The 25,413-nt window shown below is 47.5% G+C and overlaps 1 protein-coding gene across 4 annotated transcripts; it reads right to left on the bottom strand.

Moving 5' to 3' along the window:
* Window positions 1-5,302: 5,302 nt before the first annotated feature.
* Window positions 5,303-24,489, bottom strand: DIRAS3 (DIRAS family GTPase 3). Of its 4 annotated transcripts, none has more exons than XM_056532767.1 (2): window positions 24,399-24,489; window positions 5,303-6,985 (listed from the first exon to the last, which is right to left on the bottom strand). In XM_056532767.1, exon 2 carries the CDS (start codon window positions 6,887-6,889, stop codon window positions 6,293-6,295), a length of 597 nt encoding a protein of 198 aa, XP_056388742.1. In that variant the 5' UTR covers window positions 6,890-6,985; window positions 24,399-24,489; the 3' UTR covers window positions 5,303-6,292. The 4 variants fall into 4 exon arrangements, with proteins under 4 accessions (XP_056388742.1, XP_056388744.1, XP_056388743.1 ...); XM_056532769.1 differs by lacking the exon at window positions 24,399-24,489 and adding an exon at window positions 12,365-12,495; XM_056532768.1 differs by lacking the exon at window positions 24,399-24,489 and adding an exon at window positions 12,226-12,362.
* Between the last annotated feature and the right edge of the window lie 924 nt (window positions 24,490-25,413).

The raw sequence follows: 25,413 nt of genomic DNA, 5'->3' as shown, positions 1-25,413 counted from the left end.
AGGAGCAGTATTATAGTAGTTATATTCTTGTATATAGGAGCAGTATTATAGTAATTATATTCTTGTATATAGGAGCAGTATTATAGTAGTTATATTCTTGTATATAGGAGCAGTATTATAGTAGTTATATTCTTAACAATAGGCAGCAAATTGCTGTAAATTGCTCTCTTTTTTGAGCACGTTGCCCCCATAACATTGATAGCAGACACAGTAAGTCCTTTTTCCGTACGCGTTTTTCCTCGTCTCTGGCTTCGTGCTGCAGGACACATTAGCTGTCAGGGTGTGAGTCATTCTAGTTATTAGTGCCAGAGTCATTCTACAGCTAAAAACTCACCAATCTTTATATGATTCCAAAAACGCCTTTCACTAGAGAACAGTATTAAAAGGCCAAACAGGTTTCCCACTTCTGTGAGCAGGAACAGAACCGGGTAGGTAAATTATTAAAAGGAGCATTATACCTACATTCAAAACAATCTAAGAAAATCTAACAATAAATAAAATGCAATATTTTATTTTTCTTGATAGTCTTCTGTCTAATATCACAATTGCAGAATACGAAAAAAAACTAATAGAAGTGTGCGCTATTTTTTGGATGGAGGAGGCAGCCATGTTTCCCCCTTCCCATTTCTAATACTAGTGCACATGAGCCATAAAGATTCGGAGGCGGAAGCGCAGCCATTGTGTTGGAAAAAAATCTCCCATTGAACCAACAAAATTAGATACAGTATCTAAATCAGTGTTTTTTCCAACCAGGGTGCCCTCAACTGTTGCAAAACTACAACTCCCAGCATGCCCAGACAGCCGAAGGCTGTCTGGACATGCTGGGAGATGTAGTTTTGCAACAGCTGGAGGCACCCTGGTTGGTAAACACTGCTGTAATGTCTTATTAAGGCAGTGTTTCCCAACCAGGGTGCCTCCAGCTGTTGCAAAACTACAACTCCAGCATGCCTGGACAGCCTTCGGCTGTCCAGACATGCTGGGATTTGTAGTTTTGCAACAGCTGGAGGCACCCTGGTTGGGAAACATTGATCTCTACATGGGGTCTAGCAAAGTGAACTCAAGTCCTTTTTCTTGCAGCTGGGAGATGTAGTTTTGCAACAGCTGGAGGCACCCTGGTTGGGAAACACTGCAGTAATGTCTTATTAAGGCAGTGTTTCCCAACCAGGGTGCCTCCAGCTGTTGCAAAACTACAACTCCAGCATGCCTGGACAGCCTTCGGCTGTCCAGACATGCTGGGAGTTGTAGTTTTGCAACAGCTGGAGGCACCCTGGTTGGGAAACACTGATCTCTACATAGGGTCTAGCAAAGTGAACTCAAGTCCTTTTTCTTGTAGCCGGTCTTGCAGCTGGGAGTTGTTTAGCAACAGCTGGAGGCACCCTGGTTGAAAATCACTGATCTAAATAATTAGTGACAGTACAAGAATTAGAACAAAGTTGGTTACTTTTAAAAGCGATTCCGCCAAGTTGTGTCCGTTATGTCCCATTCTCAATAAAGCTTAGCTTAGGGGCGGGAGGCGGGGGTTGTGAGGTCACGGCCACGTCCCCTCATGACGTTACGTCCTGCCCCCTTCAATGCAAGTCTATGGGAGGGGGGTGTGGCTGAGGTAGCAGTCGCACTTGGGCCCTGGTGTCTAAGGGGGCCCCCAAAGCACATCTGCACCCTAAGAGATCAGTGTTATAATTGGCACATGGGGCCCTATTACAGATTTAGCATCAGGGCCCAGAAGCTAAAAGTTATGCCTCTGACTGAGCTGCAATACCAGACACGACCTATGGACAGGGATGGCACTGTTTCTGGAAGAAAAATAAATAAATTGAGCCATTTTTTTTCCCCATCGGACGGACGTGATTTTTATTGGGATTTTTCAAAGAATTAGACAACATTTCAACAATTAATTTGGAATGTAATATAGAACAAATTAATATGTATTCGTCCATAAAAAGACAGCGTTTTTCTAATCATCCCATTTAAGAGTGAGTTCCCACCTCACGTATACGCAGCGCAAAATTTACGGCAGCAGCGGGAAATACGCTGTGTATTCCTCGTTCACTATACACACAGGGCTTTCCGGCAGCAGCCCTATGTGTGCAGTGAGTTGTGGAGGCGGAGCTGCGCGTCACAGCCCCGCCTCCAAAACTCACTGCACACACAGGGCTGCCTCCGGAAAGCCCTGTGTGTATAATGAGCGAGGAATACGCAGCGTATTTCCCGCTGCTGCCGTAAATTTTGCGCGGCGTGAATTATACGCCAGGTGGGAACGCACCCTGAAGGGGTTTTCCCCAGGTATGAAAAATGTATCTCCTATCCACAGGATAGGGAATAAGGGGAAGATTCATCAAAACCTGTGCAGAGGAAAAGTTGAACAGTTGCCCATAGCAACCAATCAGATCGCTTCTTTCATCTTTCAGAGGCCTTTTCGAAAGTGAAAGAAGCAATCCAATTGGTTGCTATGGACAACTATTCAACTTTTCATTTGCACAAGTTTTGTTAAATCTCCCTCCAAGTGTCTAAATGGGGGGGCTCTGACCCCCTGCAAATTCCAGAATGAGGCCTGTCTGAGCGCTACAGCCCACAGCTCACTCTGCCAATCACTGACTGAGGCATGGCATTCTGCAGCCAGCGATTGACTAAGTGGGCCGTCACTGCCGGAATTAGTACGTCTCAGAAGGTGGGGACAGGATGGGCCCCGTTCTGGAGTTCATGGAGGTTCCGATCCCTCTTAATCAAACACATTCCCTATGAAGATCCAAAAGGAAAAAAATTTGATCCAGTAAGGAGATGGCAGAATAAAAATATTACAAAGGGCTAAACTGGAAAAATCACCAGACCCCTAGAACCAACATGTTTCTGGTGCAGCTGCACCCTTAGTCATGGCTTAAAACATGTTGGTTCTAGGGGTCTGTTGATTTTCAAATAAATTAAAGGAGTAGTCCAGTGGTGAACCCAGTGGTGAACAACTAATCCCCTATCCTAAGGATAGGGGATAAGTTTGAGATCGCTGGGGGTCCGACCGCTGGGGCCCCCTGCGATCTCCTGTACGGAGCCCCAACAGCCCACGGGAAGGGGGCATGTTGACCTCCGCACTAAGCAGCGGCTGACACGCCCCCTCAATACAACTCTATGGCAGAGCCGAAGCGCTGCCTTCTGCAATCTCCGGCTCTGCCATAGAGATGTATTGAGGGGACGTGTCAGCCGCCGCTTCGTGCGGAGGTCGACACCCGCTATCTGGCCGGAGAGCCTGGCCCCCGTACAGAGAGATCGCAGGGGGCCCCAGCGGTCGGACCCCCCGCGATCTCAAACTTATCCCCTATCCTTAGGATAGGGGATAAGTTTTTCACCACTGGACTACCCCTTTAAGGGTCCATTCACACTGCAGAATTTTCTCAATTAATTTCCTCTACTTCTCATGTAAAAACCACGGCCCACAAGAATTTCGAAGCAGATTCAAGGAAAATGTACATTGATGTCAATGGAAGGACCCGACAAGGATTATTCTCTGCTTTAAAGGGGAACTCCGCCCCTACACATCTTATCCCCTATCCAATGTCTGATCGTGGGGGGGGGGGGGGTCTCGCCACTGGGACTCCCCGTGATTTCTGTGCAGCACCCGTCGTTAATATAGAACACAGGGTGCGGGAGGCGGGGGTTGTGAGGTCACAGCCACGTCCCCTCATGACGTCACGTCCTGCCCCCTCAATGCAAGTCTATGGGAGGGAGTGTGTGGCATGAGGGGCGTGGCCATGATGTCGTGACCCCCGATCCAAGCGTTCGGGCAGTGGAGTATCCCTTTAAGAATTGACATTTCTGTGTGAGCAGAAAATCATCATCATCAACAGGTCCTTCCATTGAAACCAATGTAAATTCTGCTTAAATCTGCTTCAAATTACTTGGTCATGAAAAGAAGTAAATATTGTCGTGTAAATGATCCCTAATAACTTTTTTTTCTGCCATTTCCTTGCTGGATCAATTTTTTTCTCATAGGATCTTCCTCATACCTATACCTGTGGAAATGGGATCCGTGCATTTTGGAAATATTTTCTAGCCAAGAAAGGGGGAAGAGGTTTCTCTCCCATTTATGCTACATATTCCCTATTCTGTGGATAGGGCAGTGTTTTTTTCAAAAAAAGCGTGCCTCCAGCTGTTGCAAAACTACAACTGTCAGGCTGTCTGCGAGCTGTAGTTTTGCCACAGCTGGAGGCATTCTGGTTGGGAAACACTGTGCTAGGACAAGAAATAGGAGAACAATTTTATAATTTACTTTTTGGAATTTATGCTTAAATCTATTAAAACATTATATTATACTAACAGAACAACAGCAGCACAAAAAATTAAAAATAAATAACAATAAGCCCCTAAATATTTGTTTCATTATTCCAGTTCTGGGTCATCATACAGTATGGTAAAGCATCAACTTCTGGTGGCCATATACCATATATACTCGAGTATAAGCCTAGTTTTTCAGCACGATTTTTCGTGCTGAAAACGCCCCCCTCGGCTTATACTCGAGTGAACAAAAAAACGTTTTTTGGCTTTAGCTGTGAGGGGATGGTCCCGGCCGTCCATCTCCACCTGTCAATCCCTTATCAGTGGTCTTCAACCTGCGGACCTCCAGATGTTGCAAAACTACAACTCCCAGCATACCCGGACATCGGCTGTCCGGGCATGCTGGGAGTTGTTGCTTTGAAACATCTGGAGGTCCGCAGGTTGAAGACCACTGAGAAGGGATTGACAGGCGGTGATGATGAAGGGGTGTTAATGCCAGGGGTCTGGATGATGACAGGGGGGGGATGATGACATGGGGGGGGGGGGGGGATGATGTATTTCCCACCCTAGGCCTATAGTCGAGTCAATAACTTTTCCTGGGTTTTTGGGGTGAAATTAGGGGCCTCGGCTTATTTTCGGGTCGGCTTATACTCGAGTATATACGGTACATAAAATCAGTATTTTCCAACCAGGGTGCCTCCAGCTGTTGCAGAACTACAATTCTCAGCATGTTGTTCAGGCATTCTGGGAGTTGTAGTTTTGCAACAGCTGGATGCACCCTGTTGGAAAACACTGCATTAGATTTATTTATTTTTTAACTCTCCCCAATCTTTGTTTCCAGGTATAAGCGGCGCCAAAAATATTCCTGTCTATTTTATTTTGCACGTACGGATGATTGCAACAAGTGCCTGCCGAATTCTGGGCAGGCTTTCCATTTCAACAATGAGATTTCCCCACCAGGGTGCCTCTAGCTGTGGCAAAACTAAAACTCCCAGCATGCCCGGACAGCCAACGGCTGTCCGGGCATGCTGGGAGTTGTAGTTTTGCCACATCTGGAGGTCCGCAGGTTGAAGACCACTGCTATAGACTTATACCAAATAATACCGCAATACTATTACTGAATACAAACAACTTTCATACAGTGCTCATATGGTGGAAGCACTACACAGGCTCTGCTGGCCATATAAGTGATTACAGTGCAGTTACCTTCACTACACAGACTCTGCCGGCCATATAAGTGATTACAGTGCAGTTACCTTCAGGGTTGTAGTTTTGCAACAGCTGGGGGCACCCTGGTTGGGGAACACTGGTTTAAACCCTTTTGGATGCTGCTTATCTCACAATCATTTTGGTTGTCGCTTTAAGGACAATATGCAACACATAAAAACACTGGGAAAAAAATAAATAAAAAAACACAAAAAGCTGAACGCATGAATACAATTTTAATTTACAGCGGCATATCAGTTCCATATCATATCATATCCCTTCCATAGTCGCCCCGGCATGCAAGAGTTACACAAAATACTGTCCTCCTGTGTAGTCTGCTGTCAGTCGTCCCCCAACAAACCTCCCGTCGCGGATACTGTCGCGGCCGTAACCCTTCGCCGCCACGACCGAGCTCGTGGTCGGATGGGAAAACAAAAATTCACTTCAGAAAGAACAAAGGGGGAAGATCTATCACAACCTGTACAGAGGCAGAGCAGTTGCCCATAGCAACCAGATTACTACTTTCATTTTTAAAAAGAAAGGCCTTTGAAAAATGAAAGAAGGGATCTGATTGGTTGCTATGGGCAATGGCTCCACTTCCCCCCCCTCTATACCGGTTTTGATTAATCTCCCCACCAAAGCGTGAAGAACATGCGGGGCACCGCTGAAAAACAAAATAAAAACGCACTGTTGCTGTAGTAACCGCGACGATGCCGTAAAGTCTTGGCACCACTTTCCCGCCAGAGCAGTCCAACCTAAAAGGGAACCCCTTTGTATTTTAGTGTCCGAGAAAGTCTTCATATGCCCCCAGTAGGAGGACTCCTCACATTATAGAACATTTCCCTTTCAGCTTCTCTTTCTTTTTCTGCTGCCGGGACTTCTTTCCGGCCACCTGAAGGCTCACGGCTCTCCGCTTCTCCAAGTTTAAAAGTTCTTGGAACAACTCCTGGACGTTGTAGTTGAGTTTGGCGGAGGTCTCCATGAAGGAACACTTCCACTTGTTGGCCAGGCTGTCCCCTTCGGAGGCCTGGACCTCCCTCAGAGACTCGTCGCTCTTGTTGCCGACCAACATGATGGGAATGTTCTGCGTGTCCCCTTTGATCTGACAGATCTGGTCGTAGATGGGCTTTAGCTCCTCCATGGACTGTTTGCTGGTGACTGAGTAGACCAAGATGAAAGCGTGACCCTTTGAGATGGACAGCCGCTGCATGGCGGGGAACTGGTGGCTCCCGGTGGTGTCTGTGATCTGTAGAGTGCAGATGTTCTTATCGCAGCTGATCACCTGCCTGTAGGTATCTTCTATGGTGGGGATGTAGGTTTCTCGAAAAGTTCCCCGGACGAAACGTAGGACCAGGGAACTTTTGCCAACTCCCGCCGCCCCGAAGACGACCACCCGGTAGTCGTTGCTTTGCTCTGGCATCTTGCTTTCAAGGAGGAGTCGGCTCTAAGGGTGCAGAAGGCTTCGGGTAGACAGGCAGAGACAGGCAGCCGTTACATGCCGAGACAACATGGACACCTGTTGAAGAACATTGCAAACAGTTAAGTCAATCTTGAGAAGATGTGATATTGTGGAAAGACAATAGAACAAACGTAAGAGGCACAAGATCGGATCTACGGGATGAGATCAGTCAGATCTCCAGGCGATAGTACAATCCTAAGAGAGTGGAAGCGCACGAGTCAGGATGCGACAGGACCAGATTATCAGATAATTACATCTACGGACGGATCCTCAATGACGGCCGCTCTACACGAGGGTGGACGTGCCAGACGGAGGACAGGGACCTTACCTTGCCTGAGCACTGTGTTGTCTCCTCGTCTTCCTGCGGTCTGGAGGAGGTTTGATTACTACATCTCTCACAGACGGCTCAGCCGGATGGAATCAGGAGCTCCCTCCCTTCTCCATATATATATATATATATATATATTTTTAATATTGGTTTTGAATACCACGGGCAAGATTAGAGGCCTAGTGCCATCTAGTGTTTGTATCGGTGTACGATTCACTATCAGCCGAGGAGGAAGACGGATCGGGAAGTCAGAGGGTCATTTATTAGGAGTTCCTGATCATTTTGGTTTTATTTTTTACTGTGATTTACTGAAGACATTAAGGGGTACTCCGGTAAAAGACAACATTTTCTAATCAACAGGTGCCAGAAAGTTATTCAGATTTGTAAACAATTTCTATATAATTATCTAAATCCTTCCAGTACTTATCAGCTGCTTAAAGGGGTACTCCCACCCTAGACATCTTATCCCCTATCCAAAGCATAGGGGATAATATGTCTTACCGCGGGGGTCCCGCCGCTGGGGACCCCCGCAATCTTGCATGTGGGACCCACCTGTTTCTTGTCCGGAAGCGCTGGAGGGTCTCGGTCGCGACCACTGGAACGGAAGCCCGTGACGGTCAGGACTCGATCCCCGTGTGACGTCACGCCCTGTCCCCTCAATGCAAGTCTATGGGAGGGGGCGTGACGTCCGTCACGCCCCCTCCCATAGACTTGCTTTGAGGGGACGGAGCGTGACGTCATACGGGGGCGGAGTCCTGACCGTCACGGGCTTCCGTTCCAGTGGTCGCGACCGAGACCCTCCAGCGCTTCCGGACAAGAAACAGGTGGGTGCCGCATGCAACATTGCGGGGGTCCCCAGCGGCGGGACCCCCGCGGTAAGACATCTTATCCTTTGGATAGGGGATAAGATGTCTAGGGTGGGAATACCCCTTTAATGCTCCAGAGGAAGTTGTGTAATTCTTTGCAGTCTGACCACAGTGCTCTCTGCTGACACCTCTGTCCATGTCAGTAACTGTCCAGAATAGGAGCAAATCCCCATAGCAAACCTCTCCTGCTCTGGACAGTTCCTGACATGGACAGAGGTGTCAGCAGAGAGCACTGTGGTCAGACTGGAAAGAACTACACAACTTCCTCTGGAGCACACAGCAGCTGATATGTACAGGAATGATTAAACGGGTAATCCAGGAATAGACAAACAGAGCTAATTTCTTTAAAAAATAAATAAATTTAAAAAAAACAGCTCCCAATTTGTCTCCAGGTTCGGTGTGGTTCTGTAGCTCTGCTCCATTGAAATGAATGAAGCCAAGTTGTAATACCACACACAACCTGGGGACAGACATGGAGCTGTTTTTGAAAGTAATTTGCTCTGTTTTTCTATTCCTGGATAACCCCTTTAAGATTTTTACATAGAAGTAATAGACATTTGCAGATTTTCTTAAGTAAGGTGTTTGCTCTTCCAGTTGGATCCACTTCTGCCTTTGGCTCATTTTCTTCTGAATAATATCTGCAGTGTGGGGCCCTACCCCAGTGTTTCCTAACCAGGGTGCCTCCAGCTGTTGCAAAAGCTGGTTGGGAAACACTGTCCTACCCTAAGAGGGAATTCACATGTGCATGATTTGTAGCAGAAATTTCTGTGACTGAAAAATCAGCCTTAGGTACCAAGCGGATCCACTCATCTGAACGTAGCCTTAAGGTCATTCTTTCAGCAGAGAAATAACAGCGGCAGAAGGCTCCACCGCTGAAATTCTCTAGTATCCACGGTGTAGCAGAATCCCATTGACCCAGTGTTAGGTATTCCTCAATGCTGAGGTCACAGCTTATACATCTTAGTGCTGCTCTATAATATCCTCCATGCTGCTGCTTCTAGTGAGTGTTAGTGTAGCCCCATGCTATGTGACAGCATGGAAGACATAATAGAACAGTACTGATCTGAGGTGGCCCAGTACGGGAGGTGTTACCCCGCTCCTGCTGTCCTGTCCGGCAGCCTCTTTCAGTGTCCCCAAGGCCCCTGCACTTGTATCCCCATTGTAAATATCTTTTACCATGTAAAGTGTTATAAAATGTAATGTTGCTTTGAGAGTTATACCATGTGATATGTCATGTGATTGTTACCCAGGAGGTACCAGTGACCAGGTGACCCCAAGAGTGACCTATGGGCTCCTTGCTAGTCTCCCCCATATAACCCTTGGGTGGAGCTTCTCTCTCTCCGGCTGAGGTCCAGTGCAGTCACCTAGTGTGTGTGTCCAGAGTTGGAAGCCACAAAGTCCAGTCCTGCAGCCGCCATCAAGTCAAGTAAGATAAAGTCACAGCTTTATGAGTCAGCGTGGTCTGCATTCAATTGTCCAATCCTACTACAAGTCCCAGCAAGCCCTTAAGGTCTCTGCGTCACTGGTCACCTCCTTGGGTCCTGGCTGAACTGTATAGACTTTACCATCTGTCTACCCTCAGTAAAGCTACCGTTGTCCATAAATTGGCGTCACAGTCTTTATTGCCCCCGTTCCTAGCCCAGGATCCAGCGGTATACCTTCGGGTGGTTATAAGCTAAACCACGCCCTGGCATCAAGAATATAAGGAGTTAATGCCATCTGCCCCTAGGGTAACAGCATCTGCCCTGCACCACACACCCAGTGTAAGCTTTGATGCTTATACTTCTCTATAATGTCATACATGCTGCTGCTGCTGCTGCTTCTGTGGGCGTGCTATAAGGATATGGGGGAGCAGGATTCCCTCTTCTAGGTGTGCATAGTGAACTAGTCTACACCCACTAACTCGGGGACAACTTAAAATTTGGGATGTAGCCCGCAGAGTGGAAAACTGGTGAAAAATGCCATTTAGAATTTTATATAATCATCTAGATTTCTGATCTATCAGTTTACTCCGGCACAATAACGTTTGGACCGGTTATATGAAAAATACGAAGCAGGATTGATCATCTGCATTATACATATGGCCGGCTTTGTCCTGATGGACCTTAAAGGGGTACTCCGCCCCTAGACATCTTATCCCCTGTCCAAAGGATAGGAGATTAGATGTCTGAATGTGGGGGTCCTCCCTCTGGTGCTGCACCCGGCATTCGTTTAGAGCGTCGGGTTCAGCGCTGGAGACTTGTGACGTTGCGGCCACGCCCCCTCAATGCAAGTATACGGGAGGGGGCGTGACAGCCATCACGCCCCCTCCCAAAGACTTGCATTGAGGGGGCATGGCCGTGACGTAACGAGCGGGGTGTGATCATGACGTCACGAGCCTCCGTCTCGCATCGCCAGTCATCCGGCACGGAGTGAAGTTCGTTCCTTGGATCTGATGTCTGGGGTGCCGCAGCCAAGATCGCCCATCCCCCCCCCATTGTCGGAACCCCCACGATCAGACATCTTACCCCCTATCCTTTGGAAAGGGGATAAGATGTCTAGGGGCGGAGTACCCCTTGTCTCCGTGCGGACATTCGTAGGACAGCACGGAAATGCGCCGTCTCATAGATGGCTATGCATTCTGTGTGGAGTCTGCATAAAGAATGGACAGGTTCATTCTTTCTGCAGACACAGAAATCTGAATTTCCGTGCCAGAAACATGTGGCGAGGAAATTCCGCCATTCACAAATCGCAGCAGAATCCCATTGAATTCAACAAGACTCTGCTGCTGCGGAACCTTTGTGCGGAATTCTAATGCGGCATTTAGCACAGAAATTACTACATGTGAACATAGCCTTACACTTCAAATGATTGACAGATTATTTTTTTTAAACACAAAAATCATTGTTGAGTCACATGATAAAAATGCAGGGGATTTTCCGAAACATAATCCACATCATGTATCTCAGATACATGAAAGAAGCAATCTGATCGGTTGCTTTGGGCAACAGCACAACTTTTCCTCTATACAGGTTTTGATAACCAAACCCCCCCCCCACCACACACCTTAATAAAAATCTGCAAACCATCCACCCAAAAAAATAAAAATCAATAATATGAGTAAATTCACACATTCATATATTTTTCTGCAGATTTTCTGCAGCCAATTTCGCTATGTGTTGACTTCAATGGATCATAAAATCTGCAGCAATATATGAATGCCCCCCCCCCACATCAGTTTGAGCCTAGGGTACACACCGGGGGATGTCTTTCGATTTTCCAGGCTTCCGTATGGAAGATTAAAATATTTTTTGGTGGGGTTGGGGTAACGGGTGCCGATACAGCACGACGCCAGGGGCACAAGGGCCACTAGGTTTACCCCTGCTATGCAAATTTTGGTGCCACAGTGCATGTTGATCCCATGTGATCTTAACTTAAAGCCGGCTTTACTGCAGCATTAAAGTGCAACCTTGTTGCAACGATTGGCAGCATCACGTCAGCCATGCATTGGTGCAACTGGACCCGATGGTTCCCATTAGGGATGAAACTGATGGAGGTCAACTTATGGCATTGCATCATTGCAGGTCATAGAAACCTTATATTAGCAGTGATCTCCAAACTGTTGCAAAACTACAACCCCCAGCATGCCCGGACAGCCGTTGGCTGTCCGGGCATGCTGGGGGTTGTAGTTTTGCAACAGCTGGAGACCACCTAGACTTTATAGTGTTACTCATCCTATTGTCTGTCTTGGTCGGTATCATTGTCTGTCTTGGTCGGTATCATTGTCTGTCTTGGTCGGTATCATTGTCTGTCTTGGTCGGTATCATTGTCTGTCTTGGTCGGTATCATTGTCTGTCTTGGTCGGTGTCACCTATCGCACTGATAAGACACCATGCCAACTGCTGTACAACTTCGAAAGGCCAACCACATGTATTAAATCTGTATTACATTGTAACCACGCTGTATCCCTGTAGTATAAACATCCACCCTGCAGAGACGTCAGGGATTATAGAGACCCCTATTGTGTAGACCCCCCCCGACATATGCCAACCTCCATGGTCTGGTAGAAGAACACAACCCCTCCAGCTTCACCCACCATCCATGCAACGCACGTTGTCACTTACCTGGAGAGGTCGCTGGGTGCCGGAATACAAACTGCAAGGTGGTACCTACAAAGACCAGTGAGGGACCACACCATCTCACAGGCCCCGTATAGGGGGAACCGTATCCGAGAACCCAAGCGTAGACCCCTTAGTTACCCACCTCATCCTATAGATGAACCATGACCTACAGGACCCGACGCCATCCAGGTAGAATAACGGCGGTCACTGTTGTCACACCTGCAGACTGCTACGACAAGTGCGCGTCGCTGAATAGATTCCCCCCCCCCCCCCGGGTTTCATTCATGTTTTAGCGAAGTGGAACATCCCATTCATGCAGCTGCAGAAAGGAAAATTGGATTAACCACGTGAGTGCTGGAGAGGGTGGGAGCACAGCGCTGGAGGATGACTTGCATTAGGTAGCGGGTTAATGCGGTAGTGCTCTTTGTGGAAACGCAAGCCTTGGTGGTCCCTGGGGCCCGAGGAGGCTTGTTGTTCCTCTATTTGTATAGGCACATCTGGGATAGGCAACCGCCCCCCCCCCCCCCTGTGCACCACCTGGGCCATAGAAGATGGGAGGCAGGTGACATGACTAAGTGGTTTTTCCATGACAAAGGAATAACCTAAAGGTGACCTTTAAGAGCGCAATACCTGAGACACTGCAAAACAAGGCCGTATGCTGTTACTGTATTATTACTCTACTATTACTATTAGAGATGAGCGAATTTACAGTAAATTCGATTCGTCACGAACTTCTCGGCTCGGCAGTTGATGACTTATCCTGCATAAATTTAGTTCAGCTTTCCGGTGGTCCGATGGGCTGGAAAAGGTGGATACAGTCCTAGAAAAGAGTCTCCTAGGACTGTATCCACTTTTTCCAGCCCACGGGAGCACCTGAAAGCTGAACTAATTTATGCAGGAAAAGTCATCAACTGCCGAGCCGAGAAGTTTGTGACGAATTGAATATACTGTAAGTTCGCTCATCTCTAATTACTATGTCGGCAGAGATCTGGTTCGTCCACCATTGGGGTCCTCCACTGTACGCATGGCTAAGGTTAAAAAACTGTCACATGTTTGCTCCCGCACTAACCACAGGTACTGATGGATCGTGCGGGAGACGCTGATTCCTATGATCCCTACCTTTGTCGGATTGCGGGCGAACGGCCGGACGGATCCAGCCAAGGCAGGGATCATAGGAATCGGTGTCTCCCGCACTATCCAACAGTACCCGGGGTTAGTGCGGGAGCAAACATGTGACAGTTTTCCTTCAAGAACACACCATGTTCCTGCCGCCATTAATCGTATCTATCGGGCCCCCCACCAAAAACTGGATGTTGACATATACAGGAGCAGCAGACCCCATTCCTTCTATGGCCAAAAGCAGTTACCTAGTGACTCCTTTGGGGACACATGCTATATTAAAAAGTGAAACAGCCCCCGTCATGAGTCCATTTTAAATAGCAGATACAGTGATCCCTCAACCTGGCCTCAACATACAATAGTTTCAACATACAATGGTCTTTTCTGGACCATTGTAACTAGAAACCAGACTCAACATACAATGCCATGGAATCTGCAAAACGTGTCATTGGCTGGAAGAACCGACCAATCAGAATGGATATTTCACTGGTAAAACCCCTGTATTCCTAAAGTGCAGGCACTGACTGGTTTCTGGCAGCGCCTCCTACAGTACAGGGAGGTATTACATGTTCTGTACACTTTACCTGTATTACTGAAGTGTATGCACTGACTGGTGTCTGGTAGCGCCTCCTACAGTACAGGGAGGTATTACATGTTCTGCACTCTTTACCTGTATTACTGAAGTGTATGCACTGACTGGTGTCTGGTAGCGCCCCCTACAGTACAGGGAGGTATTACATGTTCTGTACTCTTTACCTGTATTACTGAAGTGTATGCACTGACTGGTGTCTGGTAGCAACCCCTACAGTACAGGGAGATATTACATGTTCTGTACTCTTTACCTGTATTACTGAAGTGTATGCAGTGACTGGTGTCTGGTAGCGCCCCCTACAGTACAGGGAGGTATTACATGTTCTGTACTCTTTACCTGTATTACTGAAGTGTATGCACTGACTGGTGTCTGGTAGCGCCCCCTACAGTACAGGGAGGTATTACATGTTCTGCACTCTTTACCTGTCCCAGGGTTAGCTGCTCCTTTGGACATCAGGTGAGGGCGGCTCCATGTTACTTTTTTAGGACACTGCGTGTTCTGTACAGGACCCTGATGAAGCTCCTGTCCTCTACATAGACCAGTGTTTCCCAAAGAGGGAGCCTCCAGCTGTTGCAAAACTACAACTCCCAGCATGCTCGGACAGCCTTCGGCTGTCTGGGAATGCTGGGAGTTGTAGTTTTGCAACAGCTGGAGGCACCCTCTTTGGGAAACACTGAAAAAGACAGTGATTTACAGCTCCCAGCAGATCTTTCTTACTTTTATGTGTAAGGATTTGCTTTATCTGTATTACTTATCTACTTATTTTTCTTTAATCCTCCCACCATGATCACTGTAGAGATGGTATTGGGCAGGTGATGGGCAGTACCTGGTTTCCTCCCGACATGATGCTGCCCCCACCATGATCACTGTAGGAATGGTATTGGGCAGGTGATGGGCAGTTTCTGGTTTCCTCCCGACATGATGCTGCCCCCACCATGATCACTGTAGGGATGGTATTGGGCAGGTGATGGGCAGTACCTGGTTTCCTCCAGACATGATGCTGCCCCCACCATGATCACTGTGGGGATGGTATTGGGCAGGTGATGGGCAGTGCCTGGTTTCCCCCAGACATGATGCTGCCCCCACCATGATCACTGTGGGGATGGTATTGGGCAGGTGATGGGCAGTGCCTGGTTTCCCCCAGACATGATGCTGCCCCCACCATGATCACTGTATGGATGGTATTGGGCAGGTGATGGGCAGTGCCTGGTTTCCTCCAGACATGATGCTGCCCCCACCATGATCACTGTAGGGATGGTATTGGGCAGGTGATGGGCAGTGCCTGGTTTCCCCCAGACATGATGCTGCCCCCACCATGATCACTGTAGGGATGGTTTTGGGCAGGTGATGGGCAGTACCTGGTTTCCCCAGACATGATGCTGCCCCCACCATGATCACTGTAGGGATGGTATTGGGCAGGTGATGGGCAGTGCTTGGTTTCCCCCAGACATGATGCTGCCCCCACCATGATCACTGTGGGGATGGTATTGGGCAGGTGATGGGCAGTGCCTGGTTTCCCCCAGACATGATGCTGCCCCCACCATGATCACTGTAGGGACGGTATTGGGCAGGTGATGGGCAGTACCTGGTTTCCTCCAGACATGATGCTGCCCCCACCATGATCACTGTAGGGATGGTATTGGGCAGGTGATGGGCAGTGCCTGGTTTCCCCCAGACATGATGCTGCCCCCACCATGATCACTGTAGGGACGGTATTGGGCAGGTGATGGGCAGTACCTGGTTTCCTCCAGACATGATGCTGCCCCCACCATGATCACTGTAGGGATGGTATTGGGCAGGTGATGGGCAGTGCCTGGTTTCCCCCAGACATGATGCTGCCCCCACCATGATCACTGTAGGGATGGTATTGGGCAGGTGATGGGCAGTGCCTGGTTTCCCCCAGACATGATGCTGCCCCACTATGATCACTGTAGGGATGGTATTGGGCAGGTGATGGGCAGAGCCTGGTTTCCCCCAGACATGATGCTGCCCCCACCATGATCACTGTAGGGATGGTATTGGGCAGGTGATGGGCAGTGCTTGGTTTCCTCCAGACATGATGCTGCCCCCACCATGATCACTGTAGGGATGGTATTGGGCAGGTGATGGGCAGTGCCTGGTTTCCCCCACACATGATGCTGCCCCCACCATGATCACTGTAGGGATGGTATTGGGCAGGAGATGGGCAGAGCCTGGTTTCCCCCAGACATGATGCTGCCCCCACCATGATCACTGTAGGGATGGTATTGGGCAGGTGATGGGCAGTGCCTGGTTTCCCCCAGACATGATGCTGCCCCCACCATGATCACTGTAGGGATGGTATTGGGCAGGTGATGGGCAGTGCCTGGTTTCCCCCAGACATGATGCTGCCCCCACCATGATCACTGTAGGGATGGTATTGGGCAGGTGATGGGCAGTACCTGGTTTCCTCCAGACATGATGCCGCCCCCACAATGATCACTGTAGGGATGGTATTGGGCAGGTGATGGGCAGTACCTGGTTTCCTCCAGACATGATGCTGCCCCCACCATGATCACTGTAGGGATGGTATTGGGCAGGTGATGGGCAGAGCCTGGTTTCCCCCAGACATGATGCTGCCCCCACCATGATCACTGTAGGGATGGTATTGGGCAGGTTATGGGCAGTTCCAGACCAGATACCAGTGTTCCTCAACTTTGCTATTGCAAAACTATAATTCCCGGCATACCAAGGACTATCTGGACACAATGAGAGTTGTAGTTGTGCGACAGCTGAAGAGCCATTTGTGTGTCAGACAATGTTTGGAGCTGTAGAGAACACATACACTATACGGTCATACACTGTATAGAAGTATAATTTTCTGAGTGAGATAGCGCAGTTAATAATCATTTAATCATTATGATAAACCATTAGGCCTCCACACCGCCCACCTATAGTAATATTGCTCCCTTCTGTACCACCAGGAGCCTAGGAACCCCCCCCAGAATAATTCCCACTGTAAATCTACAGTACGTCACAACCCCCCGTAACACGTCAGCCGGAACAATACAGATGCCTTCCACTCTTGGACCCTATCTACTCCTCTGTTTGATCTGCCCCAGCTGTATTTACATGAGCCAAATGTCAGATTCCGTGTGTAAGAGGAGCACGTCCGCCATGATGTCATCGCCGTGCAAGGTGCTTCTATATATAGAGCCTATGCATCTGCTCCTAATGTTTATTGCTCCAGTATAGGAAGTGATTACTTGGTTAATCGGTCCATGGAAACATAACGACGTGGGTGACGGCATTGTATACGGCAAATGGAGGAGATGGGAATGTGCCGTATAGAGACCATAATGTGGGAGGTTAGGAACTAGAGCAGTGTTTGCCAACCAGGGTGCCTCCAGCTGTTGCATAACTACAACTCCCAACATGCCCGGACAGCCAAAGGCTGTCCGTGCATGCTGGGAGTTGTAGTTTTGCAACAGCTGGAGGCACACTGTCGGAAAAACACTGAGCTATAGACTTGATACTTTCAGGTATGTTATGTTTTAGAGATGTTTTATGAACAGTGTTTTACAATAGTGGCAGAGATGGGTTGTACGATGCAGCTTCCCAAAAAGGGTGCCTCCAGCTGTCGTGAAAGAACAACTCCCAGCATGCCCAGGCAGTCTTTGGCTGTCCGGGCATGCTGGTAGTTGTGGTTTTGCAACAACTGGAGGAACACTGGGTGGGAAACACTGCTCTATAATCTACTCCAAATCCACTGCATAGACATCATATATCACATGCTGGTTACCTGCAGCCACCACTAGGGGGAGCTCAAGAGCTTGATGAAGACAGAGCATTATCCTTTTACTTTATAACAGTATTTCCCAACCAGGATGCCTCCAGCTGTTGCAAAACTGTAACTCAGACAACCGTTGGCATGCTAGGAGTTATAGTTTTGCAAGAGCTGGAGGCACACTGTTTGAAATACGAGCTATAGACTTGATACAAGTGATGAGCGGCAGGGGACATATTCGAATTCGCAATATTTAGCGAATAAATGGACGGATATTTGTCCTATATTCGCTCATTCGCTATGCTTGTTCTCTTTTTTTCATGCGAAAATTCATAATAAAAAGTGCATGCGCAATTATATCTTTCACCTAAAAGAAGGAATAAATCTGTGTCCTCTGACTAGAAGTGCCAATGTTTGAAAATTTGCATATTCACATATATTCGCAAAAAAAAAAAAAAACTTTAATATTCGTCATTACGGATATATATCACTATAAATATTCACGAAGTGGCGATATTTGCGGTAAAAATTCGCATTTTGAATATTCATGCTCAGCACTACTTGATACATTTACAGAGCCAAATTCTATGTAGATTTATTTTACAAATGTTTTATTAATGTATCAAATATGCCTTTTACAGATGTAGCAGAGCTGAGTTTTACGAACCTATTAGAACTAAGCTTTAATAAAGTAGCAGAGATGGGTTGTATAATATAGTTTTGCAAAAGCTTTATGAGTGTTTTCTGCTGCAAAACTACAATTCCCAGCATGCCCGGACAGCCAACAGCTGGAGGAACACTGGTTAGGAAACACTGCTCTATAAGCTGCTTCATTTTCAAAATACAGAGCTCCAAATCCACTAAATAGACATAATTTATATATACATATTGGCTACTTGCAGCTGCCACTAGGGGGAGCTTAAGAGCTTGGTGAAGACAGAGCATTATCTTTTTACTCTATAGCAGTGTTTCCCAAACAGAGAGTCTTCAGCTGTAGCAAAACTACAACTTCCAGCATGCCCGGACAGCCAAAGGCTGTCCAGGCATGCTGGGAGTTGCAGTTTTGCAACAGCTGGAGACGTACGGTTTGAAAAAACATTTCCCTGAGAAATCTGAATATTTCCTCCATGGAACTTGTTGATGTTTATTCCTTTGCAAACAAACTTGGATTCCTCACATCCCCTCGGAGGATCCAATTAGATTCAGGATTTACATATTCATAGTTAAGACAGAGCGAAGCCTAATCATTTATTAATGAATTCACCGAATAGAGAAATCCGGGGTGACATGAATGTTCTGAAAACTGCGCCAGACGAGAAGAGGAGGTTTACTTACATTGCTTTAAAATGAGGGGCCCCAGATAGTACTGGAGGGGTTACACACAAAGTACTGGAGGGGGTCACACATAAGTACTGGAGGGGGCACATAAATTATTGGAGGGGGTCACATAAGTACTGGAGGGGGCACATAAATTATTGGAGGGGTTACATATAAAGTACTGGAGGGGGGTTACACATAAAGTACTGGAGAGGGTCACACAAAAAGTACTGGAGGGGGTCACATAAAGTACTGGAGGGGGTCACACATAAAGTACTGGAGGGGGTCACATAAAGTACTGGAGGGGGGTCACACATAAAGTACTGGAGGGGGTCACACATAAAGTACTGGAGGGAGTCACACATAAAGTACTGGAGGGGGTCACATAAAGTACTGGAGGGGGTCACACACAAAGTACTGGAGGGGGTCACACAGTACTGGAGGGGGTCACACATAAGTACTGGAGGGGGTCACACAAAGTACTGGAGGGGGTCACACATAAGTACTGGAGGGGGTCACACATAAGTACTGGAGGGGGTCACACAAAGTACTGGAGGGGGTCACACATAAAGTACTGGAGGGGGTCACACATAAAGTACTGGAGGGGTCACACATAAAGTACTGGAGGGGGTTCACACATAAGTACTGGAGGGGGTTCACACATAAGTACTGGAGGGGGTCACACATAAGTACTGGAGGGGGTCACACAAAGTACTGGAGGGGGTCACACAAAGTACTGGAGGGGGTCACACAAAGTACTGGAGGGGGTCACACATAAAGTACTGGAGGGGGTCACACATAAGTACTGGAGGGGGTCACACATAAGTACTGGAGGGGGTCACACATAAGTACTGGAGGGGGTCACACAAAGTACTGGAGGGGGTCACACAAAGTACTGGAGGGGGTCACACAAAGTACTGGAGGGGGTCACACAAAGTACTGGAGGGGGTCACACAAAGTACTGGAGGGGGTCACACAAAGTACTGGAGGGGGTCACACATAAGTACTGGAGGGGGTCACACATAAGTACTGGAGGGGGTCACACAAAGTACTGGAGGGGGTCACACAAAGTACTGGAGGGGGTCACACAAAGTACTGGAGGGGGTCACACAAAGTACTGGAGGGGGTCACACAAAGTACTGGAGGGGGTCACACAAAGTACTGGAGGGGGTCACACATAAAGTACTGGAGGGGGTCACACATAAGTACTGGAGGGGGTCACACATAAGTACTGGAGGGGGTCACACAAAGTACTGGAGGGGGTCACACAAAGTACTGGAGGGGGTCACACATAAAGTACTGGAGGGGGTCACACATAAGTACTGGAGGGGGTCACACATAAGTACTGGAGGGGGTCACACATAAGTACTGGAGGGGGTCACACATAAGTACTGGAGGGGGTCACACAGTACTGGAGGGGGTCACACATAAGTACTGGAGGGGGTCACACATAAGTACTGGAGGGGGTCACACAGTACTGGAGGGGGTCACACATAAAGTACTGGAGGGAGTCACACATAAAGTACTGGAGGGGGTCACACATAAAGTACTGGAGGGGGTCACACATAAAGTACTGGAGGGGGTCACACATATGTGTGACCCCCTCCAGTACTTATGTGTGACCCCCTCCAGTACTTAAGTACTGGAGGGGGTCACACATAAGTACTGGAGGGGGTCACACATAAGTACTGGAGGGGGTCACACAGTACTGGAGGGGGTCACACATAAGTACTGGAGGGGGTCACACAGTACTGGAGGGGGTCACACATAAAGTACTGGAGGGGGTCACACATAAGTACTGGAGGGGGTCACACAAAGTACTGGAGGGGGTCACACAAAGTACTGGAGGGGGTCACACATAAGTACTGGAGGGGGTCACACAAAGTACTGGAGGGGGTCACACATAAGTACTGGAGGGGGTCACACAAAGTACTGGAGGGGGTCACACAAAGTACTGGAGGGGGTCACACATAAGTACTGGAGGGGGTCACACAAAGTACTGGAGGGGGTCACACATAAGTACTGGAGGGGGTCACACAAAGTACTGGAGGGGGTTCACACATAAAGTACTGGAGGGGGTCACACATAAAGTACTGGAGGGGGTCACACAAAGTACTGGAGGGGGTCACACATAAAGTACTGGAGGGGGTCACACATAAAGTACTGGAGGGGGTCACACATAAAGTACTGGAGGGGGTCACACATAAAGTACTGGAGGGGGTCACACAAAGTACTGGAGGGGGTCACACATAAAGTACTGGAGGGGGTCACACATAAAGTACTGGAGGGGGTCACACATAAAGTACTGGAGGGGGTCACACATAAGTACTGGAGGGGGTCACACAAAGTACTGGAGGGGGTTCACACAAAGTACTGGAGGGGGTCACACAAAGTACTGGAGGGAGTCACACAAAGTACTGGAGGGGGTCACACATAAGTACTGGAGGGGGTCACACATAAGTACTGGAGGGGGTCACACATAAAGTACTGGAGGGGGTCACACATAAGTACTGGAGGGGGTCACACATAAGTACTGGAGGGGGTCACACATAAGTACTGGAGGGGGTCACACATAAAGTACTGGAGGGGGTCACACATAAAGTACTGGAGGGGGTCACACATAAAGTACTGGAGGGGGTCACACATAAGTACTGGAGGGGGTCACACATAAAGTACTGGAGGGGGTCACACATAAAGTACTGGAGGGGGTCACACAAAGTACTGGAGGGGGTTCACACATAAAGTACTGGAGGGGGTCACACACAAAGTACTTGAATGGGATAATGCCACTGCGGCTTTTATCATGGTGCCAGCTGTCGGACCCCCTCCGATCTCGTAATAATAGCTTATCCAATGTATAGCTTTGGCTACACAGCGTAATGCCTTGCGTAACAACAAATCACATCAAAGCGGTGCAACCAATATATTCATGCAAATTGTTGTTGCAATATGGTTGTAAAAAAAAAAAAGCCAAATTGCGGACAAGTTGCAAACAGGTCCCAATCAGAAGCAACGTGCGTTGCGGTCGGTACTGGCAATGTTGCGTTCAAATTGTGACAAGTGACCAAAAATTAATCACAGGAACGCTGTTATTGTATTGTGTATGAAATGACGGGGTTACTATTACTGCGTGAGGGGCATTATGTTTGGGGGGAGATTCATCAAGACTTGTGAAGAGGAAAAGATGGCCAGTTACCGATAGCAACCAATCAGATCGCTTCTTTCATTTCTCAGAGGCCTTTTCAAAAATGAAAGCAGCAATCTGATTGGTTGCTATGGGTAACTGGCCCTTTTTTCCTCTTCACAAGTTTTTATGTGTAGAGGTAAGAGAGATTTCCTGTAAAAGTGAGGAGCCTATGGGGGGAGATTTATCAAAACCTGTGCAGAGGTAAAGTTTCCCAGTTGCCCATAGCAACCAATCAGATCGCTTCTTTCATTTTCAACAAGGCCTCTGCAAAATGAAAGAAGCGATCTGATTGGTTGCTATGGGCAACTAAAACATGAACGACTCAGATCAGAGACAATGCCCCCTGCAGTCACTGAAGGTAACTGCACTGTAATCACTTATATGGCCAGCAGTCTGTGTAGTGAAGGTAACTGCACTGTAATCACTTATATGGCCAGCAGAGCCTGTGTTGTGCTTCCACCATATGAGCACTGTATGAAAGTGGTTTGTATTCAGTGATCGTATTGCGGTATTATTTGGTATTTTACAATGTGTGCGTTTGTATATATATATATATGTAAAAAAAAGAAAATGGCAGCAGCACACTTGGTCAACAAAATGGAGGCTCTTAGCGCACTCTTTGATCAAAACGTGTCCCCCATCCACCACGCGGAGGTGGCCTCTTATCGGATGGGTCCCTAAACACTCACCTACCTCAGGCTGGGTGACATGTTGGATCCACTAACGATCCAAACCACCTCCTGTGAAAATATATATATATATATATATATATATATGTATATGTGTGTGTGTAAGTCTATAGCAGTGGTCTTCAAACTGCGGACCTCCAGATATGGCAAAACTATAACTCCCAGCATGCCCGGACATTCCGGGCATGCTGGGAGTTGTAGTTTTGCCACATCTGGAGGTCTGCAGGTTGGAGACCACTGGTCTATAGTATACCACAGTATTTCAGCTCTAGTTTCTACAACGTCTACATTATTTTATTTCATTTTAAAAAAGCAACTTTCATAATCGTTCAAAAGTTGACCAGTTACCCATAGCAACCAGATTGTGCGTATCATTTAAAAAAAAAAAAATTTTTTTTTTTTTTATAAAAAGCCTGAAAAATAAACAAAGTGATTTGATTGGTTGCTATGGGCAACTGATCACCTTTTCCTCTGCACAGATTTTGATAAATCTTCCCAATTGTCATTAAAGGGGTACAATTTTTATTTTATTATTTTTAAATCAACTGGTGCCAGAAAGTTATACAGATTTGTAAATTACTTCTATTTAAAAATCTTAATCTTTCCAGTACTTATCAGCTGCTGTATGCCCCAGAGGAAGTTGTGTTGTTCTTTCCAGTCTGACCACAGTGCTCTCTGCTGACACCTCTGTCCATGTCAGGAACTGTCCAGAGCAGGAGAGGTTTGCTATGGGGATTTGCTCCTGCTCTGGACAGTTCTTGACACGGACAGAGGTGTCAGCAGAGAGCACTTTGGTCAGACTGGAAAGAACTACACAACTTCCTCTGGAGCATACAGCAGCTGAAAAGTACTGGAAGAATTAAGATTTTTATATTGAAGTAATTTACAAGTCTAACTTAACTTTCTGGCACCAGTTGATGTAAAACATTTTTTTTTCCCACCAGAGTACCCCTTTAAAACTTTAGTTCTGGCAGGCTCCCCTCCCCCTGTCTTCTACAAGATCAAGACTAGACAGGGTTTGTTTGTAGTCTGTAACCATAGAGATGTAAAACAGATCCTGAGACCTAAACTATGTGGTTATATCTATAGGACAGTTTAGGGCAGTGATAAGTATATTAAATCTGACCGTGATCATCATGTAAAAATAATAATAATTATAATAATAATAATTGTAAGTAAAAGAAAAATGTATTTTACCATTACCAGATAAACAAACTGAAAGCTGTATGAAAAAAATAAATAAATAAACACTTATAGGGATTATCTGGTAGAAAATTTTTGGTGTACTACTGGCCCCAACCTGTCTAAAAAAAAACGAAACCTGACAGTGCTCAGGGCCGGTCTTTGGGGTGTGCAAGGTGTGCGGCCTCACAGGGTGCCATAGCAACAGGGGCGCCCGGCGGCCGACACAGCTCGCTTTTTATTTTTTAATTGGCTTGTCAGTGAGTGACTGCGACTGTCACTCACCGTGCCCGCAAAGACCATGGCCTCATAGTCCGGGGGGCCCGCACATTTCTATTCATTTACCTCCTTCTAGGGCCTGAATTTTTCACCTCACACCGGACAGGCCAAGGGCTGATTGTAGTAGAGACGTCATGTGCCCCCGCGCAGGCATGCATGTCTACTCCAATCACCTGACCTGTCCCTGCCTACGTCCTGCGCGATCTTCTTCATCCTCCCCCGTGCAGTGACAGGAGCAGCAGCCTCACACCGATGCATCAATCCCTGGCAGGGTAAGTAAACTTGCAGGGGGTGGTGGTGGTTGTGGAGGTGATAAGAGGTGATGGGGGGGTTATGGGGGTGATGAGGTGCAGGGGGGCATATGGGAGTAATGAGAGGTGCATGGGGGTACTGAGAGGTGCAGGGGGGGGGTAATAGTAGTGATGAGGAGGGGTTTGGCAGGGGTTTTGGGGGTGATGAGGACACAGAGGGGGTGTATATGTATATATGATGTGTATGCATGTGTGGCAGTATTATATTCAAGGTTAGCTTGCACAGGGCGCCTGAACACCTAAGGCCGGCCCTGACAGTGCTGCTCACCAATCACAGGTCATGGCTGACTATGGGAAGCAGACCGGACAGAGACAGGGTGTCCTGACACCAGAGGCTTCGAGGGAGCAGAGAAAGGGAGGGGTTAATGAATGCTGGGGACAGTAGTACAATAAAACATTTCACCATATAGCCCCTTTAACTGAGGTTAGATGTCATCTCCAATTATATAGCGCCACCTACTTGTCAAGTGTGGTATGTACCGAGCCTAAAAAGCCTTCACATGTAAACTGCTTAAATTGTCTGCGCACATTCTCATCTACCACAATAAGTTGGGTCACTTTACAGAAAAAAAAATGGAGATTTATTAAACCTTCTGCAGAGAACAAGTGGAGCAGGGAGGCCTCTTGTATGTACACAGTGACCTCACCAGCAGAATAGTGAGTACAGCTCTGGAGTATAATACAGGATATAACTCAGGATCAGTACAGGATAAGTAATGTAATGTATGTACACAGTGACCCCACCAGCAGAATAGTGAGTGCAGCTCTGG

Source organism: Hyla sarda, chromosome 7, assembly GCF_029499605.1.
Source record: "Hyla sarda isolate aHylSar1 chromosome 7, aHylSar1.hap1, whole genome shotgun sequence".
NCBI classification, from domain to species: Eukaryota; Metazoa; Chordata; class Amphibia; order Anura; family Hylidae; genus Hyla; species Hyla sarda.
The sequence above is the reverse complement of the archived record's forward strand: the minus strand, read 5'-3'. Positions and strand labels throughout refer to the sequence as shown.

Excerpts from the sequence above, each read along its gene's own strand:
- DIRAS3 (XM_056532767.1), bottom strand. The coding sequence starts at position 6,889 with ATGCCAGAGCAAAGCAACGACTACCGGGTGGTCGTCTTCGGGGCGGCG.